Source organism: Necator americanus, chromosome V (genome assembly GCF_031761385.1).
Source record: "Necator americanus strain Aroian chromosome V, whole genome shotgun sequence".
NCBI lineage: Eukaryota > Metazoa > Nematoda > Chromadorea > Rhabditida > Ancylostomatidae > Necator > Necator americanus.
Genome location: NC_087375.1, coordinates 11,422,641 through 11,445,829, shown reverse-complemented (window position 1 = coordinate 11,445,829; position 23,189 = coordinate 11,422,641). Strand labels below are relative to the sequence as shown.

Here is a 23,189-nt window from a genome sequence, read left to right as displayed (position 1 = left end):
ACAGACAATGCGTGTAATTGAAAAGTCACAAATTCCTGTAAAAAACAGTAAATTCAGTACTTTTTCTGTTTGGTGGCTCCCATTTATTACTTTGCAGGAATTCATTCTTACAATGCGCTGATATTTGCAGAGAAATAATCGAGAGGTAAACATACAAATATCCCAAACCTTTCGTTCAAACGCATTATGAAAGTGATTACAAAAGAAGCGTCATCATTTACCCATAATAAACTATGAGCAAGTTGTATAAAACATGCGAAACTTTAGAATGTGAAACTTAGTAGTAACATATCAATAACGAAGATAAGTAAAATACCGGCTATGAGATCTAATTTTGCTGTTTTTGATGGTCGCTCGAGCGTAGTCAATGATATTCTTCCACTACCTCGTCGATGTTCGCCTACAGAAGGCCAACTGTTTTGAACTTCAAGCCAAGGTGACCAGACTTGTGATTTCAAGTGCTGGACATTTGGGGCGAAAATGCGTTTTTCTTCTCTCGCCCAACCCCATCGCACATCACATCGAACGGTTCGGTGTCGGCAGTGGTGAAGAACAGTCTGGAAGAAAAGAAGTGAAAATATTTCATTTTGAAAAGATATGCGATGCTACGTAGCAGCATTTTCATGTTCAAAAGAACTGAGTTATACTTCCACCTAAAATTAAGCTGCTATACTTATTTAGATACTTAGATGGTCCGACTTCACCGAACGTGCAATTTCGTGAGTGACGTTGACGAGGCCCTTAGCCGTATCCAACTGATTTCTCAGCTGGTCCATTCGTGCAGCAAACAAATCAACCAATCTCCTTGGCGGCTTCTTAGAATTCTGCACCTCAAGGTTCTTTTAGTCCATCTACCGTCGAGTTTTCTCATAATGTGGCCGGTCCATCTATGTATTGTTTTCGATATCTATTCCGTTGGGTCGCTAAGATGGGACATTGCTCTTAAGTAGGAGCTGCGAAGACCGACTAGGTGTTGCGTGCGCCGGCTGAGCTTCAGAAGACATCTCTCAAGGCCTCTGTGGGTAGTAACTAGCATCCTAGCGGCAGCAGAGTCTGCCCACGTCTCCATATGTAAAAGAGCGCTGGAAGAACTTTCGAGTCAAACAGATAGGCACAGATGTCTCGGTCCGTCAGTTGGACCACAGCTTCCCTGACGGGTGCGAATGCTGCCCGTGTTGCTCTCATCCTTCCACTCAGTCCTTATTTCAAGTAGGTTTGTATATACGTCCAAGGTAGGCGTATGGCGAAGTTTCCACAATTTGAGTGCTCTGAAGTTGTATTTGTCCGTCCTCGCAGTAGACGTTCTTCATGAGCATGAGTCTTCATTCTGTTTATTCGCAGTCCTACTCTTTTTTCTGCTTTGTTCAATTCCTTGAGAATTGTTTCTGCTTCATTGGTACTTCTCGAGAAGAGAATGATGTCGTCCGCAAAAGGAAATTCGGAGAGGAATCTTCCATCAACACGTATGCCCCTTTCTTCCCATGAAAATGATTTCATTATCTATTGCAATGGAGCCGTGAACAGCTACAGCGATATATCCCCTTGTCGTACCCCCTTTTCCAATGGGTATGGTAGAAAAGTATCTTTTCTTTCTATCTATATCTTTGTCGTGTATCGATCTTAGCAATTTGCTAAAGTCTTCAAAAAACGCGTCCACACCATGATCGATAGGCGCTGATAGTATTGCATTCGTTTCTACACTTTCGATGACCTCTTCTTCTAACCTTTGCCGACTATGATCTTTCTCATAGTCGGCAAAGGTTAGAAGAAGAGGCAGGCGGTAAACTTCTATGACCCTCGAAACGGTTTTAATGTGGTCCATGCAGCTGAACCCCTGACGGAATTCAGCTTGTTCTTGTGGCTGGGCTTCATCCGGCGTCCTAGATAGACGCAAGAGAATGATCTCGGGAATACTTTGTATAAAATGCTCAGCAAGCATATCGGACGGTAGTTCCGAAGGTCCTCTCGGTCACCTTTCTTATGAATAAGAATGGATCGCGAGAGCTTTCATTGGTCTGGGCATTTCCTTCTGAAAAAGGACGTCATGTGCGCCGCTAGAATTAAATGAGGCGGGTGGCCACCAGCCAAAATAAAGTCTGCTGATATAAAATCAGGTCCGGGGCTGTGCCAGATTTCATGCTCTTGATAACGACTCGTACATTCGAGGGGAGAATCCGTGGTGGAACTAAAGGCTCGCAATCCTCTGAGCATCATCTCGTGGTCCACGTTTGGTTCCTCCTCGATGTGCCTGTCACTTTGGGACAAGGAGTCCTCGTCGTAGACGACTTCTTTTCTTCTTCGTTGCCGATAGCAGATGTTCTTTTCCACTGTGTGGCTGAGCACGAAGGAGACGGTAATCAGAATCACTACAAAAGGATGGTACTACTGAGACGTCAAGTGGACACCACTTCCGATTGGTGAGTATCGGTCGTATCCGGTCGCCATTGGGCGATTCGCATGTCCACTGACGATGATCTTTCTTCATGAAAAGAGGATTCCCATGAACGAGACGAGCGGCGACCAACAGCCGGGCGTTTGCCGTTTTCTTTCTGGTTACCTAGTGCAAATCTTCGGATTCTGTATTCCTCTTCTGTCCCCCTTCCCAGTTCTGCGTTGAAGTACTCGACAACAAACTTGAAGAAGGACTTCTTTTTGCGGATCACTTCTTTCAGCTCTTCATGAAACGCGTCCAGTTTAAATTCACCTGCTGCAGATTGTGATCAGTAGCAGTTGACTAAGCTGTTTGGGTTTTGGCGCAGAGGGCGGAAGAGAAGAATGGCCATAGGTGACAGGATCTCGTGAGAATCGACAAGATGGGTGCTCTACAAAACCATCACTACCTACATTTCGCGACGCAACCATCTCTCCACGAGCGACAAGTGTGCCGTCATTGTCTGTCGTATGTCGATCCTTCTGCTCTCTTTGTTTTGCAGAGCAATGAGGTGGAATTCGATGCGCTCTGCAGCCTTGAGGAGGGCATGCAGGTCAGCGTCTGTGTACATTGTTCTCGCTTTGTAAGCACACAGTCTGAGACAGTGGCAAGTTGGCAAGTTGTACATGCGTCGCTTTGGTCTAGAATCAAACCTGAGATTTGATCTACCCTCACCGGTCGCCATACCGCCCGACGTCTGAGACAGCAGGGGCAAGTGTGCAGGATACTGAGGCAGTGTATGTGCTGGAGTGGCAAGAAGACTTTTCCCCAAACTAAGCAGCTCTACCATAGCGAGCTTAGTTTCACCAAAGGTCGTAGCCCAACCAATATGGATCACGGAGCCCACGTAGAGACATTTTGCTGAGACGGTGGTGAATTTCGAGCAATGGTTTACTCTTAGCCAGGCTTCCGATTCCGAGGAGTCAGAATGCCGGATATGTCAAACTCTTCAGCTTGGGGTACCCTGTCGGAAAAAGCACCTCCTCTGTGCGTCGCAGTTCGACGTCCGAGTCAACTCCACGCCACTAAGATGTGGTAAACCGCCATGGTTCCGCTATAAAGGTACTGATTATCACTTGGATACGTCCAGTTGTCCACTCGGATACAGCTGAAGAAAACAATATTTCTAAGGGGGAAGAAAGAAAACCGAGAAAAACAAGGATGTAAAAATATAACAGAATAGACGTACTAAACACTCACAGTTGCAGGACATTCGATACTGAGACTGGCAACAACAGCGACAACAAGGGGTAGTGCAACTGTCGCGGAGCGACCCATCAATATATGACCTCCAGAATTCTAGGATTTGATTTTTTGAAGGAGCTACGGAAAAAAAAAACTACAGTGGAACGACTAATAAAGAACGCATACACACATAGGAGAACCGGATAAAATAGAATCATCGGTACGCAACTAGTTTTACTGACGGTCAACAACAGCCACCGATACTCATTTTCGTTTCTACTGGGTTGCCAGGTATGTAATGAGACACATTTTTAGTTTCATTCTTGTTTATTCATTTTTTTTTACAATAACAAGTTTATTCAGTAATCTATTCCACATATTCATCGTCAACTCGTGCCCATGTTCAGGGGAGAACGGACACCTTTCCCTCAGAACTTAGATAACAACGACTCAAAGAATAACTCCAGCTCACATTTGCGTTTATCAGGATTTTTTTTCAGTGGTTTTGCCCTGATGAAGTTTTTTAGAGCTCGGAACAAATGGTAGTCAGTGTGGGCTATGTCAGATGATAGGTATGGTTTCCAGACCAAGCGTCTTCAGCTGCTGTCGAGTTTTCGAAGCCATGTGAGCACGGATGTAGACGTCGGTGTTGACCGTATTCTTGTCTGACATGGTCGCATAGTACAGCATCGTCATCGTTCAGCACAGACTGTCGACTGTGGCGATCCTAAGTTTTCAGGCTGGTATCCCTGACTTGAAGCGAGCGAAGCAGCGAGATACGGTAGCATAGGTAGCGGCCCGGTGCAGCGTTGATGTTGTTGGTAATCTCGCGTGCGCTGTGGGTGCTCATAGAAGAAGATTGTAGCGTTGTTAGTTTTTGATCACAGTCAGCCTAAGAGCGGCGCGATCTCCTTTTTAAAGGCATCACTCCACGAATCTGAGGTGGTACGGATTTCAGGTGGAGTATTCTTATAAGGGATAGTAAATTATGGAGAGGAGGATGATTCCGTCCATTTCTTCCTAATTGCCGTAAAAAACGGCCCGGAAGATACGGCTTCAGGCTTTCTGGCGCGCTATTTTCTACAGGGAGTTCGATTGGAGCGCGCCAGCCTTGTGCAGCGCCGCATCTTCCGGGCCGTTTTTTACAGCGATTAGGAAGAAATTGACGGAATCATCCTACTCTCCATAATCTACTATCCCTTATAAGGATACTCCACCTGGAATCTGCACCACCTCAGATTCGTGGGGTGATGCCTTTATACGCTGTCCACGGGAGGATCTGGAAAGTTCTCCTAGAATAGTTAGCCTGGCGCTTTCTTATTCCAGAGAGAACTAGTGATTTCTGACAGTGTCTCATTCATTCACGGACAACCCAAATACTACCTTGAACCTGGCGTTTATTTTCATAGCGTCGGCATAAAAACCATGACCAGTCAGAGAACAACTGTAATTCTACGGACTTTCCATAAAGTCGTAAGTTTTGCGATAGCAGAAATACAATGTCAATCATTGAAATAGAAAATAGTGCATGGTTTCAATAAGATGATTCCAGTTCGAATGAAAGTAGTGCAAATCAAGAGAAGAAAATTGGATGTACACAAAGAATTAAAACGATGAGAACAACTTGTCTTCAAAATTTGATTCGATTTTTTTTTTCAAATGGCGGACATCCATTTGGAAAACATGAGCTCAAAATACGTTGGTCTTAATTTAAGCTAATTTTAAACATAAGCTCTAAATTTTGAGATAGTAGAGAACATACTATAGTTGGATAAAAACGACACGAAGATGCAGCTGCGTAAGCGCTTGTGCTCGAAGCAGTGTGGCAGGACGTAGCGGTTAGAATCTACTAGAGTGGACCCTTGCTGACACCATTTCTCGCTATATTTGGTGATGGTCCCACCTTTCTAACCGCCATCTCCACCGTGCTGCTTCGAGAGCGCGCAACTGTACGTGCGTTCGTTTTGACCCGACTATATGTTTCCTACGATCTCAAAATGGAGCTTTATTTTCTACCAGCGCTAAAATGTACGCTTAAACTTTAAATCAATGGTAAACAATCCTCACATGTTCACCTGGTGTCAGAGAGGAAGAAAGTACCCGCTTCAGAATCTTTTGGAAACATACCTCTCAATGGTTAGGATCAAAGCAAGTCAAACAAGCATAAACAAAAGTGGGTGGAGCTATCCAGATGGAACCAAAAGAGTCGAGTGAAGTTTCAAAGAGACATCCGCGAATCCGTATGAAAGCAAAAAGGAGTGCGAGTGTAATAATATAGTTGATATATTGAGGATCATTGTTGTTCATAAGAACGAAATCGTATATGCGCGTAGTAAAACCATCTTCTGGTTATGCGCCAAGATAGGATTTCCAGTGAAACGAATGCATAACAACAGTAAACGATTTTTTTGGTGTAAGGTCTGAGCTGACCGCACTCTTAACGGCTCTTAACTTGATGGAGCCAGATAAAGTACGGAATAACCTGAAAAGACGTTAAATGGCAACATGAGCAGCCCAAATCATGAGTCTGTAGACGACAGGAACTTCAGCCAACTTTTATTCAGGTCTAGATTTTCAGCCAATGGCATAAAGTGATTACAAACCGATCAGAACATCCAAATGGCAAGACGGCTAGTAGAACAGGAAGAATTGATGTCATTTTTGCTGTAGGATTGAATTGAATGGTCGAAAAAAGGCAAGAAATAGCGAATTATTGTAAGGTCAGTCACTTGGTCAATTTCACTGGATTTTCAACACTTCAACTTATCTAGGAGCCGTTCATCATTTCTGCGGATCATTTTATACATCAACAAAAGTGGTGATTGCAATTCTCGACCTCATCATAGCCGTCGATAAAAGCTGAACGCAGTGCGAAAGAAAAAAAAAACGATAACAGGCCGGTTTCTACGCATCTTTTCAAGGGTGCACTTAAATGAACGTTTTCTTTAGTTTATAACAATTGCGGACACACTCTCGTAAATTGCGAACGATGCAATTTACGTACAATTTCAAGCTTTTGTTCGAACGGTTCCTATGATTTTACGGATATCAAAGTGACATCGGCGATGTGTTGGTGATGACAGAAGACAGCTGTCTGACTGGCGGTGGCTATGCGACTAATGAAAAGCTTGATGCAAAATTCAAAAAGGTATAGTGGTTTTGGTAGAATACGTGAGCAGAGAATTATTGTAAGTTGTTTTATTGAGCCATTCACGGACGTCAACAATCGAATCTGTCAACAATGACACTATTCATTCAATAATATTCAAATTAGCAAGCAAATGAAATCGAAAGTGAAGCGGCGAGCGAGGGAACTGCCGCAAACGTTGCGACTGGTTCCAATGGCATCGAACAAACACAAACAACGTCCGCCAAACCCCTCTTTGTTCCCCTACGTTTGAACCATTGACGTTTTTTTTGTCTTTTCTACTCACGACGGTTTGCTGTCCTTAGGGAATGACTGAGGGTAAGGTGTACTTTGGAAAGAGGGCCATTTACTGGCTCCCTTATTTCTGGAAGTACATAACTAAATTGGGCTCACTAACTCAGTCGGAGCCCTAAGACCTAAGCATTAGTCTTAGAGGATCTATGATATGTAAACTAAAGTAGTAAGGGACATAGTAAGTTAGGGCGTCCAGAAATAAGGGCTCCATTGAGTGCCCCCTCTCCAACTATATTTTGCTCAATACCGAATCCTAAACAGCATTTCCTTCAGCAGTAGTGACCACAAATAGACGAATTTTTGTAAAGGGAAAAATGTTATCAAAAATGAAGACTTGAAGAATAAAATTGTAACAGGCAGCACAGTAAATCTCCAGTTACTTGGTATCCTTGAATCGCCGAATTACGCGTTGCTACGAAACAAGAAGAAAAGAGAAGAAGGAAAGGGCTACTTTATCGTTGAAAAGTCATTCTCATAGTGATTTACTAGTTGAAAGTTTAATAAGTGAACGTCATGAGAGAAAACATTGGGAGAATCTTATTTACAAAACCGAGAAAAAACTGCGCACATTGCCTGCGGGAGCGCCGACGCCACCGACTCCAGCTGTTGAATCCGTCACCATATGTTGTGCGATGATTTTTTTTCGAATCTGCAACGTAAATAGCCACGGAAATCTCTAGCTGACCTCTGCAATGACTTCCATTAAGAACTTGGACAGGTTCCTGCTTCTCAGCGTTTCTTGCTGTTACGGGGGAAAATATCAAATTACTTTCCTTATAGCAAAATAAGCAGCTGCAATAATTGATCCCTACAATCCTCTTTGCGGCAATTTCAAACGCAAAAATGAATAATAAGAAATAAAGAACAGCAAATCATTTTCGGGTAAAATGTAGTTGGGGGGGGGGGTGTGGGGGGAAGGGGCACTCAGTGGCGCCCATATTTCTCGACGAAAATAATCAAATCAATCGGGGCCCCAAGGCCTAAACATTAGTCTTAAAGGATCTATGACATATAAAGTAAAGTTACTAAGAGATAAAACTAAGTTAGAGCGTCCGAAAAAGCCCTCTCCCTTTCCCCCAACTACATTTTTCCCATTATTTCCTACACTCGGAAGGTAGTTAGGAGCCATAAAGATAAAGTCTGAAGAACTAAGCTTTTCGGTTTTCCACATGTAAGCAGCATACCCACATACAGAGAACAGTAACACCACAAATAAATAAAATAGGACAAACAAAAAACAAACAAACAAAAAATAGGCATGCCCTCGCTTCTGACGTTGGATCTAAACATAAAACTTAGACACGACGACTTAACAACATAGATTATAAATATTTGTATTTATGCAGTAGATAAAGGTTCTACGATACGAAAAATTTCCTGAGACCATTCTCTCTCGGATTGCCTTAAAGTATTACTATAGGTTTACTAACCAGAATAAATCTTTAAGAAAAACATGTAACGGTGATATGTAACGGACGACGGCAGAGAGAAAGAACAAGAACAAAGAACAGTCCAAGCGAAAATAATGCAGTAATGTATAAGCATTATCATTATCGCAAAGAAAAAAAAAGACAATGTATCGTACATTTCTTCTGAAAGTGTACTTACGAGGTTCTTTAGATGGAACCTTCATTTGCCTGACGTTTCGGCTTTTTTTCAGAAGTCTAAATTGAGATTGATCGGAACAATCCTGTGTGACCTATGATTGCTTGATTTTGTATGTGTAGATCAAATTATCCGTATCGTCGCTACTGATCCACACACATCAACACTCTTTCGCTGATAAACTGAGCAGTGACAAGAACGTGCTACCAGCCACCGTATATCCGGTGGAACAATACGTAAGACTATTTCCAATATATATGACTTCCGTTGTTGACGGCGAAAAAGCCGAAACGCCAGGCAAGTAAAGGTTCCATCCAAAAAAAACTTCGTAGGCACACTATTATAAAGCACAAACAAGAGTATCCCCAGGTTCCAGGACACGAGAACATCTGAACTATATATTGTGCAAGTTGCCAGCGACAACCACGGAATGAAGAATAATATTCAACAAATGCAATGCAAATGTGGTATTGCGCGTTACCACGTGGAGCACGGAATAATTTGGCGAATGGTTTCTCGAAGAAGAAGAAAAAAACTATAATAAAGCTACATTCAAAAGAACGCTCAGGACTTGAGATGACGGAAGGCACGTGAACATTTTGCATATCTACGTCATTGATGTGTATTGTTTAAAGCGTAGCCATAGATGCGATAGTCGAAGCCGGTGTTCCGACCCCCTTCACTTTTAGACGGTTGGTGGAGGGACCTTCACTTCTGGCAGTTGGCGAAATGACCCCCTTCGCTTGAGCTGCACCCCATGAGCTAAACCCCCTTCACCTGATTAGGGTCCGGCTTCTCCCTATCGCCCCTATGAACGTAGCAAAAAAAGCAACATATTCTTCTTCTTCTCAAAAGAAATAACTTTCGCGGAGTTACCTAAGTGATCTAAACTCGACTTAATACGCATAAATCTCGACTGCACCAATATTTACAAAGGATATAAACAACTGAATGCTGTCTTAACTAGACAATGGTTCCGCACGTTTTCATGCCAATAATACTATGCAATTCCAAAGCTATAAACTCAACATTCCCATAAAAATCTGAGTTAAGAAATGTTTAGATTTGCTCGGCGAAACATCACAGTTCGAAACACGGAAGTCACAACTGCTACTCGTTGCCGTAAAGATTTTACAACTTCTGTGGGAGGAACACTTTGATGAAATAATTGAGCTAAATCCCCGCAGGTCGGCTTCGAGCGTTCCGGGGCGCTATTTTCTACGACGAGTTCGATTGTAGCGCGCCAGCCTTGTGCACGCGCTCATCTTCCGCGCTGTTTTTTTTTACGGCGAAAGAAACGGACGGAATCACCCTCCTCTCCATAATCTACGACCCCGTATAGGTATTGTCCACCTGAAATCCGTATCAATACAGATCCGTGGGATGATGCCTTTAATCAAACACAAAACATGAAGAGAAAGTGAAGAGAAAATGAGGCGACAATAACGAACCAACATCTCTGACATGAAGCTTAATGACCATTCACGAACTTAATGTGCTTCTTATAGAGAGGATTGTATTTTTTGCGATTGTATGCAAATGAAAACGATTCCAGCAGCGACCGCGTGCATAATTGCAGAAGTTTCGAGAATACGCTACGGTGTTTCGTTGTGTATATGTTTACAACACATTTGTCTACAACAGTCTCGCGACCACAGAACGCAACAGAGATTGCCGATTTTTGATGTTCGGAGTTTACTCGGGTTCATCGTTTGTATGTGTTCCCTAGTCAACAATTTTTGCCTCAGAATTGATATGGAATTGTTCGAGCTTATGACTGTGGAGCTGGACAGGTTAAAGCATTTGTTTGAAAAAATACAAAAAACAATCGCATAGATGCTGCGGCAGTTATGTGTGCCATGGGATCGTGCTGCGCATTCACTTATAGCAGAAGAAATGGTATGCAGAGTTCTGTCAGAGAGAAAGTATAGCCCGGTCAGAAACATATGAAGCACGGTGCAGCTGCATAAGGTTTTGCGTTCGAAGCGGTGCGGTGGAGCGTAGCGGCTGCGATCGACCGTCGAGGAGGGCATCTTCAATCACCGTTCATTGCTGCCGTCTGCGATGGTCCCGTCTCGATTCCAACCACTTTCTCCACCGCGCCGCATTGAGCACAGTCGCTTACGGCACAGTTCATCATGTTGTTTTGACCATACTATAAAAACTACGCTGTGTCGGAATCACTCGGGTGAAAATAACTACCGGGAACTGTACATGAAAACATAGAAAGAAAAGATGTCTGAGAGCCTGAGCATGAGGTTTGACATTTAGCGTTAAGTTCGTATTGAACGTTAAAAAGGCGCTATGTATAGTAGGGTTAAAACGACATGAAGCGCGGTGCAATTGCGTACGTGGCTTCTCTCGAGGCGGTGCGGTGGAGCGTACCGGTTAGGAGCGTATCTGGACTGTTGCTGAGACCACCCATCGCTGCTGTTTGTCATGGTCCCACCTCGGTCCCAACTGCTGCCTCCACCGCACTGTTTTGAGCGCGTACGCAAATGCCCCGTGCTTCACGTCGTTTTTACCCGACTATACTTCGAGTACGGTCGTGGTTATTGTTTCGCTATTACAAAATAGTGAAAGCCTAGCTTCCAGTATTTCTTTTCCTTGTAGCTTCCCCTTGTCTAGTATAACATTCAGCTAGCTTCAGATTTTAGTAAAACTATAACGCTGTACTTGCTCCCCCACTATCCCTGGAGCACATAGCGCCCGGTAGAAGTGGATGACTATCCAATTACTGGAATTATTCGATCCCAAGAATCGGCATGAGCGAGTAGAGACAGCGCAGATGCGTCGGGTGTAATGTACAGAACTCATATTTTTTCTAACACTGCAACGGAAGTGCACTTTGTTTCTGTAACAGAAATCATCGCTAAACCCTAGTATGATCCCCATTTCACACCTTCAGACACATAGGCTAGGCGCCTGAACTTTACAAACGGGACAGATGCGAGGTTTGTGGAACGTTGCCTGCTCAGAACTTTCCAGTCAACTTACTATGAGCCTCATTCATACTACGGTAGCGCGTCCAGGTGTTATTCCAGTTGCTCGTGTCATTTGTCGATCTATTTATGTTACAAACATCCTTTGAAGATGTGCCCGCCACACCTTTGTAATATGGGTGTGGCGTTCTTGTATACTGATCGAAGATCTCATAAGGGCAAAAGGAAGGGGGGAGATTTCACCTAATACTGCTCTGATTGAACTGTACTCGAACTGCTGTTAGAGCGCAAGAAACCGTTCTTAGAGCACAAAGATCGTTCCTAACTGTCGGATGCGAATTGCGAAGAAGCCTCCTCTCAAACCAAACTCGGGTCCTTTTCCTTGTTGGAAGTGCTACATGAGATGACTTGGCTATTCACTACTAGTAAGCCTGAATGGGGAGTTTGGTAAAGTTCAAGCATTAGCAGTCCAGCTCTATTTCCTTTTTTTTCTCCTCGTAGTTTAAACCTACAGGTCATGGATCCTCGAAGACCAATGCACATATTTTGTGTCCTCGACTGACTCAGCCTTTCACTTCCAGTGATGAAGTGTTCATTGATGGAGCATCGCCTTCTCAAGTGGGGAAGACATTATCGCTTGCGAACGATTTCTGTGCTCTATAGACGTTTTTGCGCTCGGAAGAACAATTAGACCAGGGTTTAATGTCCTCCTCCCACTCCAGCTACCTTTTGCCCCCTTATAGTGATTATTCCACCCAAAATTGAGCCTATTGTAGGGAAGAACGTTCGTAGCGCAAGAGATAATTGGGGCAACCACATCCCGGCCCTCTGTGTATCTTTACTTCATAAATATACGTTAAATATGCTTTATGATCCTGGCTAAATAGCTTGCAAATGCCTAAAAATATATAAAGTAGTTGAAACAAGGCTACGACCACACAGCTGAATCTGGGTACGGAAGCATCCCAGCTGTCCGATCGGAAGCTACGGTGTAATGCGCAAAAAAGACGTAATAATGCGGCACATTAACGAATTGCTGCGCCACACGGAATTCCGAAAAAAGCTAATTATTGTCACCTTGTTGTCATCTCGCATTCTGTGCTGTCCTGACTTCAGTATCCAGATAAAGTTGGGATTATTTCGTATAATTGAAGTTTCCTTGAAGCGCACATAGTCTAGCAGTCCTCAACTTCTAGCCTGGAACAGATATTAGGGGATGCTGATAGGTCTGTACGGCGGGGTCAAAATGGCATGAAGCACGCTGCAGTTGCATAAGCGGCTGCGGTCGAAGCGGGGCGGTTAGGATCGAGGTGGGACCACCACAAAATGCGGCGATGACTGGCGCAAGCGTTTCTCACGGGCCCGTCCGCTACGCTTCACCGCACCGCTTCGACCGCAAGCACTTACGCAACTGCACCGAGTTTCAAGTCGTTTTTAACTCGAATCGTATGTGGCCACATTCTTCATTCGAACATCGTTGAAATTACAGCCAATGATAGTGTCGGAGCTTACAAGGTGATCTATAGTTGTCTTGTTCTCATTGTAGGTTATCGAATGCGATGTATTCCTTGTCCTGTCGCCGTTTCTTGCTGGACTGCGTTGCTGTTTTCGTTATATTTTTTTCGATCAATCAAAGTGAAAAGCTATGACATTCGTGTGTATTCCGTGTTTTACTTGTATTGTATTTTACTTCTAATTAGGCGTAAAAAATTCCCTGTGGATTAATTCTTTCCGCCCATTGAAGAAAGAAAAACGTTCACCAAGGATGTAGTGGTTGTGAAGAGTTTGGGCTCACGTAGTGGAAAACAAAGTTTGAAAAAAATAGTTAGGGAAACATCATCAGTGATCATTTTACATTGGCGCAAAGACATTTCTTATGTGAATATATAAAATTCTTGTTTTCTGAATTTTACTCTATCTTTGTCATGTGTTTCAGCCTACTCAGATGCACAATTTTTCTTTTTCTTATAAGTTGTTTGTAAATGTGAAAGTTTATGAGTTTGTTTCACTTCATTTAGCTTTTTTTCTGTCTAGTTTCAATTTGCGTTTGAAAATATCAGATGGTTTTTTGAAGACCTCTGGGCAAAAGCTACTTTTTTATTCGGATAAGCTTTGTCTTTGTTGCTTTTTCTTGTAGCAAAAATTATCAGTAGTATTGAAATGTTGTCTCCTCCTGTTCTTTTCCGGTGGAGTTCCTCAGGGGAGAAAGGACAAGAGACATTGCATCTTTTGATGGAAAGAGATCGACCTGCTTGAAGAAATATGTTGTTTTTACTTCACTTTTTATAAATGGACAATTAAAGTCAATAGAAGTATTCCATTGTGAGACAATGGTCATGTTATGATACGGTTTTTTGGGGCGATGTTCCTCGGGAAGGGGTGTGAGTCAATATTCCCGTGGAGTAGGCGAAAGTTACTAGGGTGTGGGCTAGAGCTAGTAAGGTCCTACTAACTTAATGTCCCTAAAACCTTAGCAATGGGTTCAGAAGATCCATGAACTGTGGAGTAATATTATTTTTGGTGTAAACGACCTCCTCGCTTCCCCTCCTTTTGGGCACCTCTCGCTGGTTTTTTGTTTAAAATTTAACTTTGCATCGCTGTGCGTGCAGATTGTGGACCATTGGAAAGTAAAGCTAGTCGAAGCAGTAAAATTCGGGTGATGTTAGTTGGAATAATTGGAATTTAGTTGCATCTATCTATGGTTCAAATCGAATTTTTTAATTCACTGATAGGAAACCGAGCAGGATCTTTACGGATTACTTTGTTTTGGCACTGATATTGATAAAGCTCTGTCGCTACCGCCAGAAATTATGAGCTGATTAATGTTATGAGATTTGATCAATGAGTAGGACATTTGTAAAGATTCTGCATTATTCTCTCTGCAGATATTACTTGATGGATAAACCATGGGAACATCCTGCAGACAGCAGAAGTTTCTCCGGTGAATGCGGCAGCAAGCAGACCGGATGTCAGCTGGAATGAACAAGACAGGTAACCTGTGCCGTACTCATAGTTGTCGTTGTCATTTGATCATATTTTGTTGTTGTTTTTATATTATTTTCCTACTACTAGAGCATTACTTTCCTGAAATGAGCTTGAAATTCGTAATATTTCCTTCGCTGCTGCAATTTATACTTATTGTTAGTTCGTTGTAGGTTTTTGTGTGACCATTGCACCTTTGGGAGAAACCGCTTCATCATTCTAACGTCCTCGCCCGAACGAGAGTGTTCTTCTCAAGTCTCGCTATCTGTTCTTGGCGCAGCGTTTGCTCTTCCTATTAGAAAAAGTACATGTAATTTTCGACTTTGACTTTTAAACTCTTACTTCTTCTGCTATAGAAATTAGTGGTTATATCCTTAATTTATGTTTCCACAGTGTTCTCGACAAAAGAAGTAGAACAATGGAAACTGAATGTCTTCTAGCTGTACTCTGCTTATTACTTCTTAAGAATCCTTTATTGTTGTGGTGAGAGGGGGGGGGGGGGGGGTGGGCACTCAGTGGCGCCTTTATTTGTTGAAGTAAATAATTAAATCAATCGGGGCTCTAAGGCCTAAGCGTTAGTTTTAGAGGATCTATAACATGTAAGCTAGTGTTACTAAGAGAAAAAAAGTAAGTTGAAGGGTCGAGAAATAAAGGCGCCACTGATTGATTCTAGCAATTTTCATAAGTGAACTGATATCGAATATATCGAAAGTAGAATAACCGTCATCAGTGTTGATGAACGAAACCGTAGGTGAAGTATTATGGTAGAATTAACATGGGTGATTTCTTACATCAAAATATTTGTATTTAATTTCGGTGGAAATGCCAAGTGCAAGCATGGATCAGTTTTAAGTGCTTCCATTGTCTATCTGATGAATTGCCGCGGACGTCATTTCATCGAAGCGTTCGTCTTCCGCTAGTTTTTCCACATTCTTTCCAGCTGGAGGCAAAGCTTTGCTTTCATATCCGGCCCATTCTTCAGGACGAAATCGAACTTTTTTTTTTGCCTCCACACCATTTGAGGGCTTCACCCCAAAAAAATGCTAGATAAATTAACTGCCATCCATTGTGGTTTGCTATGATTTCCACTTACTCTTTCTGCGAAGCATAATTATGTTCGGCGACCGTCCCCTCTTCCCCTCTCCCCCATAATTAGCATCTTCACAATCATTGGTCACGTACATGTTGAGTGCATCTTCCAATCTACAAAAATCAATTCTCTTCGGAATCCATCTATCAACAGCTGAATATCACTTCACCCCCCTGCGAAGCAACTGGTGGCTGGTTTCGAACTCATGACCGGAGAAATGGTTGCGCATTTGTCCAGACATATCTTGTAGCGTCGTCAGAAAAAGGCCGTGACAAGGCAAAGGGAACCAGCTGGGTCGAGGTCGAGAGCCTTTTATAAGACTGAAACCATATACGCTACGGCAGATAAACGGATACCTGTTTTGGTCACCCAAACCCTGGTATCGGTTTATCTACCGTAGCGTTCTGGGTCTGGGAAAAGGATCTCGCGTGAGCATATCTCACCTTCTATAGCAGGAGAATGACCTGCTAAGCCACCACTCTTTATGCTTTGAAGGGCCAGTCTTGTTGTGTAAGATTCAGGCGGAATTGTAATGAGTTCGTTTCCATCTTGTTTTTTGTTTTATGGCATACCTGCAGATGTTTTCAATAAATAAATATACAGTTCGTTTTACACACTTACTTTGAGGAAAAATGTCTTTTTCTAAAGCGTAAGGTTCTAGTTACATGTAACAATGCTCTTCCCAACTTTGAACTGCTTTTCTCTCAGACGTGTTCTATTCATGCGCCATTTGTATGAACTAGCAAATTTTAATCGGTATCATTAAAGGACGGATGTAGCGCAGTCGGTAAGAAGCTCGACTGTGACTGCATCACCGATGGTTCGAAACTCTTTTTTGTTAGAGTCAATCAAGTCTTTCATCCTTCCGGGGTCGATAAATTTGTGCCAGATTTGTCTGAGAGGATAAAAACACAGGCTCAACCCCTCAGCTCGCTTCCACAGGTTATCAACCTCATGCACTTTGTATTTTATCCTTGCCTTAACTGGAATTCCACGTATTTTTGTATATAGTTCTTATATTTCGCTTGGTAACGCATAAGAACACTTTGTACCGTATTTTTGTTCGATGAACCGCTGTGCTGCGAACTGATCCTATCGATCTGGATAGAAATGGTTTGATGCGAACTCTGTGCGGAGCGAAGAGAACTAGCAAAGACTCGGTGTTCTGCAGTTGGTTCCGACCGACTTTCAAGAGGGAGGTGACGGACTTGCGGGCGCTTTGATTTCAAAGTCGGGCAGTTGTGCAAAGCCTATGTCGACGAAAGAGCGAAGCCGACTGATTGATAACCTTCTGAGTACCACAGTAGGTCGAAAACAGCTTATTGGTAGCCGTGCTTCTCTGCCAATTCAACAGCCTAACTTATGGAATACCCAACTTATGGATGAAAGCCTTCAGATGCGCAGTTTTTTGAGTTAGACGGCGTCAGAGTCGACGTCACTTACATAGCCACTGTATACTGGCTAACCAATCTTTCTTAGTTATCGATTACTCATCTGTGGATTAAATAACACACTACTTCGAATCACAAATTGAGTTGTGTCTAATATTTAGCAGTGCATACGTAAAAAATTCCTATCGATTAGATGTTCTCGAGTTTGAATCCGTATAACTGAGGAGACTTTTAAAATGGAAATGGGTACTCCTCGTCACCTTCCGTTTTCTGCAGATAATCTGTATTTGTATAGCAGTTCATATTTTAATTTGCTGTAAACCACAGATTGTTGTTCATTTCGAGCTTCTGTGTAGGTAATCTTGAACGAGAGGTAGAAGAGACTGAGTTCTTAATCACTCAATCCATTTTTCGCCACGACTCCGAGTTATTCGGTATGGAGAAGTGAAAAAACTGCGGCTTGTACGCTTATGTGGTTAGTTACTTAGTTCCATAAAGTTGTTTATTTTCTAAACATTAAATTTCAATTTGTTACGAGAAGTTATGGTTAGATAAGCTGTAGCTTGTGCTTTTTTCAAGATTGGCGTTAATTTCTCCCGTTCGCTGTTTTAATCGATAAGAATTACTTTACTTAAGACGCTTTTATTTAGAGGCATCACCCCACGAATCTGGGGTGGTGCGGATTTCAGGTGGAGAGTTCCTATACGGGGTCGTAGATTATGGAGAGGAGGGTGATTCCGTCCATTTCTTCCAAACTGCCGTAAAAACGGCCCAGAAGATGCGGCGCGTGCACAAGGCTGGCGCGCTCCAATCGAACTCGTAGAAAATAGCGCGCCGGAACGCTCGAAGCCGTACCTTACCGGACCGTTTTTTACGGCAGTCAGGAAGAAATAGACGGAATCACCCTCCTCTCCATAATCTACGACCCCATTTAGGCATAACTCACCTGAAACCCGCACCACCCCAGATTCGTGGGGTGATGTCTTTAAGGCCGTGTTGTGTTCCTTAGGTAAAGAAGCGCGATTTGAAGGTGCTTATTAGGAACCTTACGTTGAAATGCAACATTTCCTTTCTCTTTTGTAACATGTCGCCAACATTTTCTCAGATTTCCTGAATTTTGAAGACGATGGTCGTGTATTCATAGCTCAGAGATTCTAGTAGAGAATAAAAGATAAAGTGTCTGACGTTAATCAATCCATTCGGGACGCGCCTCCACGTTCACTTCAATTCAGAATCGTTTGAAGTTTTAGCGTGTAACTGGCCCACACAATGCATTGTGGGGGTTAGCCGATGTGTCAAGTCTGCTTTTTTCTCCCACACAAATCTGCTGCGAATTTATCGACCCCGGAGGGATGAAAGGCTTGGTTGGCAGTAGGGCGGTTCCGAACCATTGATCGATGGTGCAGACACAGCGGCACCTCTTACCGTCTGCGCTACACCCACTGTACGGTGCCAGTTTGGCGGCTCTGCGGTTTTGGTGGTTATTGAGCGCACTGTTGTGAATAGTCGATAACCACTAAAACCGCAGAGCCGCCAAACCGAGCTTGGCTCTGAAGTTTGCGGACAGGCTTAGACTTTCGCTGTGAACCACAATTGATACACGTCCGCGCCTAGTGTTCTAAAGGTTTGGGATCAACAGTGATTACCGTAAAGCGTGCTGTAAACGGCTGGGATTTATAATTTAATAAGTCAATTTTGGAGCTTGTAAAAACTGGTGTAGATAGCAAAATTTCGTGTATGCCTTCCTCCAATCCATGCTGTCCATCTTTAATATCTTCACGCTTGTAAAATTAGTAATTTTTCTTTAAGTTGCAATTACTTTTTTTGTTTTTAATCAGAACTACTCCAAAATTTTGTTCGTAGTATGTAGCCATCGAGAAGCTTTGTTTTCCTTTTTCTTAAAAGTAAACTTGTTCACCAACGTAGATGAATTTGAATTATTCTCTAAAGCGTCTGGAATAAATACTTTCTCTGTGGCCGGTGAACAATCAACTAGTGCTGACTGTGATCTTACAGTTTGTAAATAGTTTAAACGAAACTATCCCACTCATGTTGTGGGAAGATCGAGAAGATTCCTTTTTTTCTCGTGAATATCAATGCTTTCCGGGGTAAAGTCGCTAGTACAACGGAATTGTTCCGCTTTTTCATGACAACAGCGAATTCCATGGCGGAATAACTAGCAAGTACTGGATCATCTTCAGGGTGATTAACTATTCCTCTAATGTGTCCTGTGTTAGTGTTCGGTACTGCTGTTCCATGGAGGATCACAGCGATTTAGTGAATCGTGTGGCGTAGTTACAAGGCGGAGCTTATAATCTCCAACACTGACTATGGATTTCGGCGATTTGCTTTTCCTTCATTGCTGACATTGAGGATCACTCCTATTTCATTGTTTAGAGGCGATAATCGATGAAACTCAAACCTGCGAACTGGGATGAAGGCGGAGCTGATCATGAGAAGTCCCTTGATTATCCACTTGTGAGTGCCGGTGATTTTCTGGAGAACCTGATTTGCAGGATGTGACCGGGAAACGAGACTTACTGCTTGTGCTTCTGAGAAGCTACATTTTCATTCCTTGGTATTCGACAGGTGCTTAGAAGAAAACCACAAAGGTTCACTTCCTGGAAATCCCACTGCGTACTCTTCCCGGTTACCTACTCAAAGTTGTAAAGGCTTTTGGAAATTTTGTAGAAATATTCCAATCGTAAAAAAATGTTATACTATTTATTGGCGACGTCCATCTTATGTAACCTCAAGCTTACATCAAGGGATTTCCTTACCCTTTGTGGGTAATTTTTCATTCGAAAAAACTATAAAAAGTTACATATTGTGGGTGATTTTGCATTCTTCAAATGGATCAGTCATCATGTTTATGGAAGTGCATCATTGTAGATTTCCAAGAAACAATTCATTCCCAAGAATTCTTATGCAGGTTTGGTCCGAAAATCACGATAAAAATGATGCTATCTATTTGGATATAACAGGATTTTTTCGTTAAAAAATAAAATTCATCTCCGGTTGGTTCAGATTGGAGATATAAACACATTTTAAAATTCCGATGCACCTTGTATACTATACATCAATTCTATTTCTGCTTTTACATATTTCTCGTCATTCTGTTCAAACTGGTGTCGTCGAGGGTGAACAGAATAATTTACCGATCAAATAGGGGTAAAATTGGTACCTCTGCCCAATTTTCGTGCTTTATGAAAGTCCGAGCCGAATCAATGCGGTTGTCATTAAATTCGCACTTTTTCTGTCGTCTATTAATCTCCGTTGAAGTTTTGGTTCTGCTCAATTTGCATTAGAAAGGTCATATCTGAACTGCCATTCGTCGTTACGTCAAAACTGTTACGTCTTTCTTGACGTGCTGATTTCGGATGTCAAGTCTCGGCTACTGTAGCTCAGTTTTTTCGTTGATTTTGATGGCACATGTTGCCAGGGCCAACAAAGCCGACGGACATTTCCGAATCGTTTCCGAATATTTGACATGCTACTGTTGTTTAGTACCTCAATTTTAAGTGTTTTTTTTTCCGAACAGGATTGCTCTCTAACGAGGCCGAATATGTCAGAAGCACAAGAGTAATTTATTTTCGAAATTCACTCCTTTCTGCAGAGTCCGGCGTCAATATTTTGCGGCTACCAATAGTTCGCAGCACTACCATCTCAGTTATTCTTTTCTTCAAAAAATCAACCGAGGTAAACAAGCAAAGGTTGTGATTCGCTAGAGCTCCTGGTGTCCTGGTCATCCATGCTTGTTTACTCTTGGAGGTTCTCTGACCTTTGTTTACTTTTCATTATCCATACCCATATCATATGATCAGAACCTTCCCATCTGAGAGAACTTCACTGTTTTCTCACAACGTTGTCGAATACGTATAGGATTGCTGTGATGCTTGCTGTGATTTTACTCTGTAGAATGAGCGTTATAGGAAATATTTGCAGAAAGCAATTTGAAAAAAAAAAGAGTGAGTGTTGGTGGAAAAGCTACAGTTCCTATTATCAACATAGGCAGCACGACATATTTTCCATTTTCTTTCAAAAACCTAGAGATTCATTAATCGTTTTCCAAGAAACTTTTCTTCTTTTGCCTGTTTGTCCATTTTACCGACCGTAGAAAGTTTTCCTAACTGAGAATATGAAGATAAATTGCTTTATTGCATTACTTGAGCGAAATCTAGTTAATGAAGTTCGTGAAGCATTAATCTAGAGACAATTTCTGTGTTTGAAGAACAAACACAAATTCGTACGTAGAGAACATCGCTTTCATACTTTATGTCTCTTATTTTCACTCAATCTTTAGCACTTTTCCCTTGTTGCTGAGTTCCTTTGAAAGGCGCAAAATTACCTTGAGCTCATTGTGCTGCCCTCACTTGCACCTTTCACCTGGGTCAATTGTTGTCTAAACGTCGAAACTCGCCAAAACAAGCATCATTGAATGAGGTGGTTCACAATTTTAGTGCCGAATTCTCATTAAAGTGTTTAGCGCTGGAGCATAAATCGTTAAGAAGTTTGCTAAAGTAATGCTGTGGATTTATTCTGAGCCGCATTTCCTTTCTAAATGCTGCACCTTTCTGTTCTACTTCTGTTTGTGGTGAAGTTCTCATCGTTCATGCAGCTTACATTCTTTATAACTGACTACACCTCTTTGCGAATAAGATTTTCTTCCTGTTTTCCTCACTATTCGATACTCAACAAACTTCTCTTAGATAACTCTCATCGATTTTTTTGTTATTATCGATGGTGTTGTTTATTAATTCCGCCGTTTTCCGAACGTGTGGAATCCTTTTCTCATTTTGGATGTTAGCAATTACGCTACGACTCGGCAAAGCGTGCACATAAAAATACTATAGTCCCAGTTTGAAAGAGTCCTATCGTTTCATTTCTGCTTTCGCTCGAAATTTTCCAGAAGATTCTGATTTTTCTACCCACCATGGGCGGCGGGCTGCTCAAAGCTGCCCATTCATCGGTTAATATTGTCAAAGAAGCCGTTAGCGGTCCTACTTCATCGTCAGGCATCGTTAGGCGTGCAATTAGAGAAAAATTTGCGTACCGAGCGCGGTTCTCCGGGGAGTATTTCGTCGTGGTTTTCCTTAATTCGCGATTTGTCACTGCAGTTTGGTGCTCCGCCACAAACTCGGCCCATTTTAGCACGAATCAAAAGCGTTGTCTTGGTAGCACATTGCATGGAATCTCGACGTATTAGCGAGGGTTTCCTTCTGCATTTTTAGCGATCATGTAGAGCTTTGGGAGTTGCTCCTGAAGGTGAAGGTACTGGTACTCGTTAATTAGAAATGAAGGTTTCGTTAGCGCGCTACTGCTTTATATTGCGTTAGCAAAAGGTCCCACTAAGTGCTTACGCCTTTTGGCAGTAAATGTGGTAGAGTGAGTTTGATAAAGGTGAGAGTGGTTTTCCTGGATCTGACGACTTTAAGATATCATATCTTTCAAACAATTATTCCTTTGTTTAGAGAAATGAATACTATCATTAGTGTGGAGAAGAGAAATAAGAATTAATCTACACGGGTTGAACTTATGTACTAGAAGTTTTAGTTGAGTGACCTGAATTCAAAATAATAACTCTTCGATAAAGCGGGTTTTCACTCTCATTGTTTACGAATCTCAAACTTCCCGTAGTGATGATACATATTTGTGATTCTATCCCTTCGTTAAAAGGTTAAAGATGTTTTTTACTGATTTGCAATCAGATCTAGTCTTGAAGGAAATGGGAATTATCCCACTAGTTGTCGCTTCTGAGTCAGGATTTGGTCGAACTATCGATAACTAAAATTTATCTTTAACCGTTAGATTTAGTTTCTTTCTTATTCGCATCATTGTTAAAGTATTTAGTATTCAGTATTGTTTTCTCTTCAAATAGTAGTAGTAATTTCATTTTCATAGTAATTGTTAGCTACTATTTATTATTATTTATTTTTATTATTCATTTTAACCTTTTAGAAACTAATTATTATTTTTCACATTGTTCGAGTTGACAATGATAATTAAACAATTAAACAACAAACAAACACTCAAAAGAATATCTTAAACGTGAAATTGAATTGGGTTTGGAACAAAGAGTTGAAGTTGGATTCATTTCTGCTTGTACTACTCGAAATCTCTT

At 42.0% G+C, this 23,189-nt stretch overlaps 1 protein-coding gene across 2 annotated transcripts; it reads right to left on the bottom strand.

Moving 5' to 3' along the window:
• Nucleotides 1-263: 263 nt before the first annotated feature.
• On the bottom strand, nt 264-22,087 carry RB195_013557 (uncharacterized protein; the record flags this gene model as incomplete). Of its 2 annotated transcripts, none has more annotated exons than XM_064203438.1 (4): nt 264-557; nt 3,632-3,730; nt 7,609-7,707; nt 22,001-22,087. In XM_064203438.1, the coding sequence occupies 4 exons, from the start codon at nt 22,085-22,087 to the stop codon at nt 264-266; spliced, it is 579 nt and encodes a 192-aa protein (XP_064059319.1). The 2 variants fall into 2 exon arrangements, with proteins under 2 accessions (XP_064059319.1, XP_064059320.1); XM_064203439.1 differs by lacking the exon at nt 22,001-22,087 and adding an exon at nt 12,683-12,700.
• Between the last annotated feature and the right edge of the window lie 1,102 nt (nt 22,088-23,189).